The 12,726-nt window shown below is 47.7% G+C and overlaps 1 protein-coding gene across 1 annotated transcript in view; it reads right to left on the bottom strand.

The window, feature by feature from the left end:
* KSR2 (kinase suppressor of ras 2) overlaps nt 1–12,726 on the bottom strand; it is a 362,570-nt gene that overhangs the window by 85,419 nt on the left and 264,425 nt on the right. The window contains exons 6-7 of the mRNA XM_057491701.1: nt 5,190–5,259; nt 2,101–2,184 (exon numbers count right to left, since the gene is read on the bottom strand). Of these exons, the coding sequence (XP_057347684.1) occupies nt 2,101–2,184; nt 5,190–5,259 (154 nt within the window). The remainder of the gene's footprint in view (nt 1–2,100; nt 2,185–5,189; nt 5,260–12,726) is intronic.

The following is a 12,726-nucleotide window of genomic DNA, read 5'->3' as shown; positions in this document are numbered from 1 at the left end:
GCAGAAGCCATTTTTGCACAAAATGGATAAGAAGGTAGATGTTCTTCGATAAAACATGATCATCCAGAACAAGGGCATTTCAAGGACTCCTTCCAACAGCCCCGCGGTAGGCTCTAGTAACATGCCCACTTTGCAGATAAGGAAACCGAGCCTTGAGATGACAAGTCTCTTGCCCGAGCTCATACAGGGAGTTCAGCAATGGAGCTGCGACTCAAAACTCAGTTTCTGGCTGCTTCCAGAGTCTATGCTTCCTGAAGCTGCCCCTCTCCCGCAGACCCCATTCCTCCTCCAGCCTCCTCCCCCAACCCTGGGCAGGCTCTGGGCCTTTGCTCTTGACTTCTAGAACTAGAACAGGAGCAAAGGCTGCCTCAGAGTTCCACCACTAGTGCTGAAAATTGGAACAGCTCAGGAAGTGCTCAGCCTCAGAGACTCCAGGCTGCAAGCCTGTCACCTAATTACCTGACTTCAAAGCCTCCACTCTGCAGGTGTGAGGATGTGGAAGCTGCCGTTTCCCCTGTTTCCCCTCAGAACGTGGTGTGGCTGCACACAGAGAGGACAGGCCCCCAGAGCAGATGGGGTAAGGGGGGAAAACAGACCGCAGGGCCTGGCCTCATGCCCCTCTGAGTCAGAAAGACTAGAGGCCTCCATCCTGGGGGCTCACCTGACAGCCTGGCCTCCAAACACTAACGCTTGGTAATTACTGCTGCACCCGGCTCCCCTTCTGCCATGATGCCTAGGGCTCCGTAGGGGCGGAACTAATTAGTCCCCCGACCCAACTCCAGGAGGGAAGGAACTTGGTCCTACTTCATTACCCACAGTGCAGGGATGTGGGCAGGCCTGAAGGAGCCCGAATGAGAGTGGCCAGCCTGAGCTGGACAGGGAAGAGCAAGGCTAGAGGGCACAGAAAGATTCCTACAGTCTTTGAAACTAAATGGCTCCTATTAGCAAACAGATGCACATTGATTTGTAACTCTTAGATACAGTTGACTATTTTACAGTCATTGGACCAGAGCAGGTATTTCATGCATATTTATGCAAGGAGAGCAGGCGGCCAGGCAGAAAGACATCTGTGACCTTTGACAGAGGACAGAAGCCTGAGCCTGGCACCGTGCTCTGGCCTTTGGTGTTGACTGACTGAATGCTCACTCCACTGCCTGCATAAACATTAAGCCTTTCATGCAGATGAAGATGCTAGGCACGGAAATGTGAGGTGACTTGCTCAAGGTCACATGGCCAGAAAGTAACCGAGCCAAGATTTGAACCCACCTTTGCCTGACTCCGGAGCCCATGCTGGGCATCACAGTGACCCTCAAACCTCCCAGCCTTCTGCCAGCCATGCCCTGCGGTGGACACGTGTGCCTGTGGGAGACAGACGTCTGTGGGTTCTGGCCTTCTCACCAGAACTCCAGACCAACATGATGCCACAGGACTTAAGGGCTCAGGGTTCATGCCCTGACTGCCACTTCCTAGCTGTGTGACCTCAGCAGGTGATTATCCTGGCTAAGGCTCAGTTTTTGCATATGTAAAATGGGGAGAATCCTAACACTCCTTCAGAAGACAACAAAGAAAGGAGAAAGGGACTTTGCACACTCTAACTCAGGGATTGGGAAACTACAGCTGAGGGGCCAAAGTTAGCCCATGGCATAGTTGTCAATAAAGCTTTATTGGAATAAATTAATGTGTCACGCCCATTTGTTTGTATATTGTCTATGGCTGCTTTGGAGGTACACAGCAGAGTTGTGTGGTTGTAACAGAGACCCTGTGGCCTGCAAACACTGAAATATTTGCTATCTGGTTGACCAGAGGTAAAATTTGCCAGCCCTGATCTTAGATGCCGTGAAATGCAAGGTGACACTATGCTTTGGCAGATAACATTGCTCATGTCCAGTACTGTCCATCGGCCCTGGTTCCTACCCAGAATTGCTCTTCTTGACCCCTTATCAAAAGGCAGAGGTTAATGTAAGACACATTTCTGAAAAATGGAGCAAACACCTCTCCTGAGAGTCCAGAAACCCCACTCCCATCAACTGTCACAGAGCCCAGGTGGCTCTAACTGACATCAGATGCTGTGAAAAGACATGTCCAGGGACAGCCACTTACTTGCAGTTTTTACACTTGAGGCCAAAAAGCATTCCTTTCCCACAGACTGTGCATGTTTGAGACATCCAGTACTTGGTGGAAAACCTGTGGAAAGAGACAGAAAATGTTCAAGGGCAGCGTCTTGAACTTGAAATGTTCAAGGGCAGCGTCTTGAACTTGAAATGTTCAAGGGAAGGTGACTGACCTATCTCTCCCAGGATGAACCACTGAGAGGATACTGAGAGGAACCACTGTGAGCCCTGGATTCCATTTCCCCCTTCTCTGAGATCTGTGACTTAATCAAGTCACTTAAACCACCAGAGCCTTAGTCTCCCCATCTGTAAAGTGGGGATTAATAACAGCGTCAACTTCCAGGGTGTTGGGAGGATTAAACGAGGTCATGCACGTCAAGGGCTTCACATGGTGCCTGACACATAGTAAGCGCTCCCTGAACTGGGTTGCGACTGTATTATTACCTGAACATTCATGACAGTCATTCATTTGTTCAACCAACATATGACAAGTTCTGTTCTAGGACAATGCTATGGATGGAGCTGGAACTGTGCCCAGAGAACCACAAAGCAAGCGGGGGCCTCCCAGGAATCCAGCTGAGCCTTTCCCCAACACCGTTTGTCATGTCACCTGGGGAGCTTAAAAGAGGACCTGTCCCCAAAAAGCTGAGACTGTGAACTTTAGTAGCAGAGGAAGTCCCCTAAAGTGAAAGTCTTTCAGACCATCAGCTCATCTCCCTCCCATCCACCACCACTTGCTGCAAACACAAGTGAGTTTGGAGGCCTCCGATGGGCAGCTATCAGCCAGCTGGAACAGGGGCATTAGATTAACTTCCTGGGCCCCCTTTATCTGCCAGGGTGCTTCTTCCCCATGAGATACCAAGCAGCAGCAGGGCTGGGCCCAGAAGAAAAGTATTGAAGATTGCCAGGTCAGAGTTAATTTTCATTTTCAATTTTTGTCACTTTCAGCAGGAGTTGTATCTAATCTCTACCGCCTTGGAGTGTCAAAATGAAAATCCTAAGTGATTATGTAACTTGGTGCTTGAGAATTTTGAGGGCAAGGTTGCATCCCTCTGCTGCACCATCTTGCCTGATTTGGGTCAGTCACTCTCCAAACGGAATGAGCCACGGCCCAAAGCCTCCATATTAAGCAAACGGCAATATTCTGAACAGAGGCTCTTACAGCTAAGAAGACTCCCTCTCCAGGTTAAGGCTGGGGGGTTGGTGAAGCTCCTTTCTGCCCCTTCCACAGACCAGCGAGTCTGGCAGGGTCTACTTTGCAAGGTTTGGCAGCTGTAGGCATGGTGAACCAGCCTGCACACGGAACAGCGAGCAGGCAGGGTGAGCCCCCTGGGTGGGCCTTTCCTTTCCGGCCCTCCCCTGTCCTGGGGTCAGCTCAACCTCATCCCCAGCTCTGGCTCAGATGACTCTAAGTACGGGATGGGATTTTTAATTTCACTTCTTCACCAGGACCAGGATGAGTTTGGATTTCTCCTTCCTGGCCTGGAGACTGGGCAGAAACACAGGGTGAGACTGAGAGTAACAGGGCATCCCAGTCCCAGCTCCTCTAAGGTGTTCCTGATGCCCAAGACCATCGGGTCCTTTCCCGTCTCTGGGCACCAGCATTTTAATCTGAAGTTATCACCAAGCCTAACGTTAGGGTGCAAGAGTCTGGGCACACAGTTGAGCCCAAGGTCAAGGCGGCTAGGGGGTGGGGCTGAGCCAGGGGCGGGGCCTATCCTGGGGCGGAGCTGGGCCAGGGGCTGGGGCCAACCAGGAGCCACGCTGGGCCAGGCACGGAGCTGGGCCAGGGACAGAGCTGGGCCGGCGGCGGCGGGAAGCTAACAACAAGAGGCCCTTCTTTTCTGACGCCTTTCTGCATCTGACTGCCTTGACCACTGACGTGTCTATCACGTGTTTCACACTGCTTCCTCCACCGTTTTCTCGTTTGAGTTTTAACAACTTGCACTGTCAACATATTTCTTTCCAACACTGTTGACGAGATGCCATTCCGAGAGTGCTCGTTCCCACCTCGCCCCCAGCTATGGGGAAGTGTCTGCCCCTGGTATTGCCCCCCTTACAGCCCTGATCCCTCTGTTCTGTCACGGTCTCTTGTTAACCATCTAACCCTCCACTAGACCGCGAGCTCCCCAAGGACGCAGGCCTTACATCTTGCTCAGCGCTGCAAAATGCTCACACAGAAATTCCCTACAAATTCCAGTGGAAAGGATGCATCGAATGAGTGAACAAATCAGTGAGTTCAGAGGCCTCGGAGCAAAGAAAACTCTCCATAGCGGAGGCCAAAGAGCACCAAAGGCTGAGGTCGATTGGCTTATACTCCCTCCACTTAATTAGCCAGGGCCTTAGTTTCTCTGTCTGTCAACTGGACATGACCACACTTGCACTATTTACCCCAGAGTTTGTGAGACTGAGGATAATGAGATAAAATGTGTAAACTGGAACCTGGAAAGTTAAAGAATTCTTGTAAGAGATGACTAGAAGGTAGAAATCCCCTCCTGAGAGCAGGTGCTCCCCTGGGAAGGTTGTTCTGTGCAGAGCTCTGGACTGACCCATCAGCAGGCAGTGAGTCTCTCTGAGTTCAGCCTGCAATCTGTGTCTTCTGTGGGGGAGGCCCAAAATTAGGATGTAAAGCATTTCTCTTGACAACGATACCATTTACGGAGTTATAGTATGTGCCAGGCCCTTTGCTTAGCACTTTACAAATACTACCTCATTTAATCCTCATGCCCATACTCTGGGTAGGCAGAATCACCTGAGAAAATTAAGCCTCAGAGAGGTTAAGTAACTTCTCTCAAGGCTGCAAAGCTTTACCAGCTGGGACTGAAACACAGGTCGGTCTGACTCCAAAGCCCTGGCTTTTAGCAATTACGTGCTAATTTTATAAGGTCAGGCTAATAAGAAGCAGACATCGCAGTCCCCAGCTACCACATCCCAGTTTAGCCCAGCAGAGAGAGAGGGGCATGGTGACATCAGAGCTGGAGAAAAACAGGTCCCCAGCTGTCCCCCGCCCTGGTGGCCAGAGTGCCCAGTCCTCGCTGGGCCGGGAGGTAGGCCCCCCGCACACAGGACCCAGCCTACCTGTGCTTGATGGAGTTGCCGAGGTCTCTGCGAGGGATCTGCGGGGACCAGCGTGGCACTGACAGTGTGTCTGCAAGAAAGGAAGAGGAGAAGGGCCTGTTACACAGAGGGTCAGCGGCTGTGGTGGGCTCCTGCCAAGCCCCAGGAGGAAGAGGGAGGCTCGCTGGCCTCAGGAAGGACACTGACCACCATCGCCAGGCTTAAGCGGCACTCTGCTTTGTGTATTTCCCTGATTCACAAGGTTCCCTGGGCAGGGCAGCCAACGGAGTGTCTTGAAAGAAACCAGCTACAGAAAGAATATAACTGAACCCTGCTTCCATTTACAGAGTACTCAGTGTGTGCCAGGCATGTGCTAAATGACTCACATGCCTTCACTCGTTACATCCTCAAACAACACTGTCAGCTAACAAGCTTGATAGCATCCCCTTATAGATAAGGAAACTGAGGCTTGCAGAGAGGAATCATCTGTGCAAGGTCATACATACACCTCGGAGGCTGCACAGAAGGCTTGAGGGAATCAAGAAGACGTGCCTCTGCATGCCAAGTTCTAATGCAGTAGATTCCAAATGCCAGTCATGCAAATGCCACTTCCCTTATTTTTGTCATGTGCTGTACAACCCATAAAATTATTTACTTACTATTTTAAGCTGACTCTTTTCCTTTTGTTTTTTTAATATATTTATTTTAAAAGCAAACTCTATAAAGAAAACTAGTCGGTTTCTGCATATTATAGGTAATTAACTATTTAAAATATGTCCAACCATGTACCATCTAAACTCATGCTAGAGTAAGAGGATGGACTGATGAGTGGATGGATGAGTGGGTGGATGGATGGATGGATGGATGGATGGATGGATGGATGGATGGACAGGTCGGTGGATGGGCAGATGAAGAGGTAGATGAACACACAGGTAGGTAGTTGGATGGGTTGGTAGGTGGATGGATGGAGGGATGTATGGGTGGTAGTTGGGTAGGAATGACTGGTAGGTAGAAGGATGTATGAATGAATGGGAATGATGAAGAAATAAACCACACAGATTTCAGACTGGGTGCCTGTCTCCATCTGGTCTTTTCTTTCATGCCCTAGGCCAAATCCCGGCAACCTCCACTATCGCTCCACCACTGCCTGAGTTCTGGGACTTCTTCCACAGACCCTGAGCACCAGCCTCCACCTTCATTCCACTACCCGACTGCCAGCACCACCCTCCCCACAGACCTGGAAGGCCCCAGAGAGGTGTGAAACACAGCAGAAATGAACTAGTGCTGTTTGCAACATCTCCTCCAGCTGGGGAGAGAAGAAGCCAGTGGTGACCCACACACTTGCTCTCATTTTGCAGGCCGGGTGGGTGGGACCAGCTCCCTGTTTTCAGAGCTGCACCCACCACCTCGTTTTTCACAGCAATTGTTGTGGAGTGGCATGCTCACCAGGGAGCTGGGTGTGTCTGAACTGACCAAGCAGCATTTAACCCCCCACCCATTCACTCCTCTCTTCCAACGACAGAGTCGGCAGCCATCTGAAAGCTATTTTCAGCAACCCATTTCTGCCCTTCTAAAGCTAGGACCCTTTCTAGGAAAGCTAATGATTTTTCAAGCCTCAAAGAGCAGAGAAAAACCCAGGAGACAGACAGCAGGATATATCAGTCAGATGCACAGCTAGTGGAATTTCCTCTAGTTTAACTAAAAACTAAATGTCATCAAGCCCAAACCCATTTTACTATGTTTGAGTTTCTGAGGGAACAAGAGAGAAGAAAGAAAAACAATTTAAAAGAGAGAGAAAGAGAAAGAACATTCTTTCCATTCCTATCTCCTTTGGGGACTGAAATCAGATTTGGGAGGGAGATGTGCCCGATCCCAGCCTCCTCATGGGGAATCTACAAAACTAGGGGTGCCAAATGGGTCTCATCTCAAGGGATATTGGTAGTGGCTGTCTAGAAAGGTGTGTTGAGAAGGATTCTGAAGCTTGACAGGAAAGAGTACTGAGATTGATTAGCAGTGCCTGCCATAGGTGAAGAGTAAGGCAGTACCAGCAAGTATGCATGGATTTGTCACTCCTGCAAAGACAGGGACCACATATTCATCTTTGCACCAGTGCCTCATAGCACAGTGCCTGGGGCAAAGTAAGTACTTAATACTTGTTTGCTGAATCCAAAATTATTATCATAGAAACAGTGGGTTTATTGATCACTCAGTATGTGTTAGACATTATGCTGTGCAGTTCATGCATAGAAGCTAGGCCTCCATGCAGTCAGTGTCCCCATCATTCCCTACAAAGGAAAATAAAGCAGGTCAGAGAGGGGAAGGAACTTGCTAAAAGTCACACAGCAAGGCTCTAGAAGAACCTCAAGAAGTAACTCTGCAATTGCTCACAAGTCCTCCAAAAGCCCTTACCCAAGTGTTCTCAACCAGAACAATTTTACCCTCCCAGGGGATGTTTGGCAGTATCTGGAGATATCTTTGCTTGTCACTCTGGGCGGGGTGGGGTGGGGAGATGCTACTGGCATTGAGTGGGTAGAGGCCAAGGATGCTACTCAGCACCGTACAGTGTACAGGACAGCCCCCGCCCCATCAACGGAGTAACCAGACCCAAATGTCAGTTGTGCCAAGGGTGTGCCAAGAATCCCTGATCCAAATGTTTTTCTCTTCTCTAGCTTCCTCCCCTCCCAAAACCCCACAAAAAAACTGAGATGGTACTTCTGAGGCTCAAGTTAGCAGAGAACAAATACTCTTTTGTAATAAGGACATCTCCCTGTTAGATTCATATCCTAGTTATTCTGTTATTCTCAATTACAGCACCTTCTCAAAAAAGTAGAAGTAATTAAGTTCAGTAGTTTGGTTTCATTTTCGAATATCTGGTTGAAGGGTGAATTCTGTCAATTACATTAAGCGGCTGCAGCATCATTAGTCTCAAGCAATAATAACCTCCACAAGGCTTCGTACGTGGGTGTAAAGACTTGAACTTTGAGAACCTCTCCATACTTTCTTCATTTGGATTTCATTAAATTTGCCAACTCAAGCCTTAAAGCAAAGGAAAACTGTTTAAAGGGAAGGGGGTGAAATCTATGAAAATGCAGGCCTTATCATAACAGAGAAGGCAAACAGCATTTACAGCAATTAAACTGATACAGAAACTTCTGCTTAACAATCAAAGCGCCTATTAAGATGTCTCCATAACTGAACAAAAGCTTCTTTTCTACTCTAATTTTCTGATAACAAGTCAGGCAGACATGGAGGTAGAATTGTGTGCATCCCTGGGCCCTCTGGTCCCAGGGGTGGAATGACAGACATTCCTTCTCAGACATTTCCATCTCCAGTGTGCGGACAGGGAACACGCTTGGGGGAAAAGGGGCTCTTCTCCCTTCCATAGGCCCCGATGTCGTAAGTGCCTCTGTATATAGGAAGGGATAAACCAGGAGCCCTTAGCAGCCAGGTAGACAAACAGATGCCTCAACAGAAGGAACCAACATTAAAAAAGCATTCACATTATGTAGAGCTTTAAAATGAAAAGCTTGGGCTCTGACCTGGGGCAACGGAACTCAGGCTAACAGAGGAACCAGGCATGGGAAAAACACTTAAAAACATGTCAGACAGAGACACCAGATAAGAATGGAACATAAAGCAAAGGAAGAAGAGGAAAAAGAATAGAAAGAAAAGCAATAAGAATACGAATCAGAAAATAATAAGAAAAATAACAATAGATATGCTTTTTGTTGTGTTGTCATGTGCCAAGCACTACTGCCAAATAAGCCCTATACATCTATCATCTCATTTAATCCCTATACTGAGGTGTATTGTATGCATGCATGTAATTAGCAGTCCTAGGACCGGCCCCATTTCACCAACAAGGAAATCAAGAAATTATGCCATTTGTCCAAGGTCACACAGCAAGTAAAGGCCAGGACTGCAGTTTTAAATTCAGGCCCTATAGCTGGGGCTCAACCAACAAACAACAGCCAATTTTGTCCCCATGTCCCAGACGGGAACACTCAGGCTTAGGAGCCATAAGCAACGGCCTATAGCTAGTAAGAAACTGAGGTGGGATTTGAACCACAGACCAGAACAAACTGGATGCTTCTAATCCAGACTGTCCTGCAGATACATGGAGTTCAACCCAGCCTGAACCGTCCTTGCCTCCTACCTCTCTGCCTGGGAAAAGCCAAGGAAATGATAAGCATCAACCCTCTCAAGCCCAGGGAAGGGCCACAGAGGCCTGGAAGATGATGTCCAAGGATGTCATTCATTCCTTCTGTCCCTCAGGCTTATTCAATAAATATTTTGTTGAGCAGAATAATGCCCATCACCCATCACAAAGGTACCTACATCCTAATTCCAGAGGCTGAAAGGCAAAAAGATTTTGCAGATGTGATTAAATGAAGGATCCTGAGGTGAGGAGATGATGCGGGATTGCCCAGGAAGGCCCCATGTCATTCTAGGGGTCCTTGTACGTGCAAAGAGAGAGGCAGAGGGTCAGAGTTAGAGAAGGAGGTGTGACTGGCTTTGAGGATGGAAAGGGACCAACAGCCAAGGAATGGGACAGCCTCCAGAGGCTGGAAAAGGCAAGAGACAGGATTCTCCCTGCAGCCTCCAGGAGGAGCCGGCCCTGCTGACACCTTGACTTCAGCCCCAAGAGACTGAGTTTGGATTCCTGGCCTCCAGAACTCCAAAAGAACACATTTGTGTTGTTGTAAACCACCGAGTTTATGGTAATTTGCTACAGCAGCCCTAGGAAACTCACACGGCACCTCTCGTGTCCCGTACGGTTTTAGGAATTGGGCACTTGGTGACCAGGATAATCAAGTTTTCTGAGCCTAGAGTCTAAAGGGGACGTCAGAAAGCAAGTGAGCAAACAAATAAAAGCCTACGGTAATTTCACACCGTGACACATTCCATGGGGGAAATAACAAAGTACAGGCCTTTGGGTTTGTTTTAAGGCACCAGGAACCTAGAAGTACATTAAAAGAGAGGCAGGATGCTGTGTGAGGGTTGGGGAATTGGGGTTGGGGGGGGAGTCGTCGGGGCCGGGGTGGGCTCACAAATTTAAGAGCTCCCTCTGGTGGTGGAGGGAAGAATAGCCCACAAGGTTCTGACAAAAATAGGAGTCCCCCACCCCAGGTGAACCACCCACCTTCCAACTCCCCACGCCCCCACCAGTATCCAAAGCATCAGCCCTGACCCATACAAGGCCATTTATCTCCCAGCCCAGACCTTCCCCACTTGAGCTGTCATGATCCCACCTGCAGCCCCCAGTAAAAAAAGTCCGCACCCCTAAGTAGTCAGTGTACTGCCTGGCAAGCGAGCAATGCCCAGTCTTATCTACTATATGGATCCAAGATGGGGACGTGCCTCTTGGAGTCACATCTTCATTTAATCCTAACAACCCTATGAGGTTGAATCCCTAGTGTAGAGGTAAGGAAAACAAGAATAACTTAATTGTTCAAAGCCCTAAAGCTAATATCTGGTAGACTTCAGAGTTGAACTCAGTTTCCTATAAAACTAAAGCCTTGCTCTCCACCCCTACACCATGCTACCTGCTATACTATGTCTCCTTCTGAGATAAATTTAAAAATGATTCTTTAAATCACACAGTCCTAGAGTTGGAAGGATCACAAGAAACTGTCTATTGCAGTCTCTGAATCTCTAAACCCTCTTGAATAGAAGAGGAGGAATCCTATCCTTAAGTATTTCCACAGAGATAAAGATCTCAGAGCACATAATACCATAATAGTAACGGCTAACATTTATTGAGCACCTACTGCATGCCAGATTAAGTGTTTTAGATGTATTATTTCACTTAATCCCCATAACTCTGTTTTAGGTGGGCAGAGCTGGAGTTTCAGCAAAAATAGTCAAATCCCAGAGCTCACCATCAGAAATGTCACAAATGAAATGAAAGGTCCAAGCTTCCAGCCCAGGGACATGGCAGACTGAGCAAGAACCTAACAATGGTGCTGCATTCAAAGCAAGTAGCAAATTCTCCAGGCCATAGACATAGAAATTAATAAAACCTAGACATTGACCTTTTTGGGGGGGCTACAGGCCAGTCACCAGCTAAAATTCCCACTGATTTATCCAAGGTGCCAACCAATCCTTGACTAAAGCTGTTCATGACATAATTCACAAATCAGGGAAAACTCTACTTGTTTTAATATCCAATACAAATATATCAGATCTAAAAATATTTTAATAATGTGCTATCTCTAGAGGTTATGGTTCAGTGGTGCTTCAAGGCCAAATCAACTTTCTTCCTGTATTTGCACATGATATTCTCCCTGAGACAAGTGTGACCCATTTCTCAAGATCCAAAGTTCATCATCTGGGGCCCCTGATGGCTACGGAGGCATCTGGGGAACCACCAGTGTCTAAAGGAGACAGCCTGGGTGCTATGTCAGGGGGAAGAAATACAGCAGAAGGAACTGCCAATGATAAGAGAAGAGGGGGCTGAGCAGGGCTAGTGCTATTCGCTCTGGGTGGAGGAGACCACTCAGAGGAGACACTTTGGGATTCCATGGCACTGAGGCAGAATCAAGGGTAATGGCAGAGCCACCCCCCTAGAAATAGGGACATGGCAGGAATGGAGGTATAAAGGCCAAACCGATCCACGTGTACGTGGGGTTTGACCTAGTGACAAGGCCTTGAATGTAGACATGCTTTGGAGACAGAGCAGAATATTTTTTTATGAATGAGAAGGGCCTCCAGGTCATCAGCCTTCCCCGTGGAGTGTGAGAGAGAGCGTGGGACTTGGGAGTGATCAGACCTGTTCACAGATCAGCTCTGCCACCTATTAGATCTGAGACCTTGGACAATTTCACCTCTCTATGCTCAGTTTGGTCCCTATAAAAAGGGAGTCGTAATATCTCCCTCAAAGGATTGTTAGGAAGTTGAAGTTGGATAGTATAATTGGAAAAGGGCTCAACTGAGTGCCTGGCATATTATTGTTATTATTGTTTTTGTTACTGTCATCATCACTCTGCCTTTAGAATTAACATACCAGTTGTAACATGACAAAACTGTCCATGGACTATGATTTAGAATGGGAGTTGGCAAACTATGACCCTCAGGCCAAGTCCAGCCTGTCACCTGCTTTTGTAAATAAAGTTGACTGGCACACAGGTTCACCCACTCATTTACATAGTGTCTATGACTGCTTCTGCACTATGACAGCAGAGTTGAGTAACTGTGACAGAAATGGTATGGCCCACAAAGCCAAAACTATTTACTATTTGGCCCTTTATAGAAAAAATATGTCAACCCTTGATTTAGAGCTGTGTAACTCACAGCTCTAAATCAATTAAATTGGCAAAAGAGATTTTTATCTTCTTTTTTCTCTCCAGCTTTATAGAGGTAAAATTGACAAAATCGTAAGATATCTAACATATACAACATGATGGTTTGGCATACATATACACTGTAGAAGATTTTTTCTTTGAAGCCAGGAGACCTGAGTTGTGGACCCCTTTCTGCCATGTACATGGTGGGAATCCTTGGACAAATGGTCTACATTCTCCAAGCCAAAACATGCATGACCGTTTGGTGCCATCCC

This window comes from Manis pentadactyla, chromosome 14, assembly GCF_030020395.1.
Source record: "Manis pentadactyla isolate mManPen7 chromosome 14, mManPen7.hap1, whole genome shotgun sequence".
In the NCBI taxonomy this organism is placed as follows: Eukaryota; Metazoa; Chordata; class Mammalia; order Pholidota; family Manidae; genus Manis; species Manis pentadactyla.
Note: the sequence above shows the minus strand (reverse complement) of the source record. Positions and strands in the feature narration are given on the sequence as shown.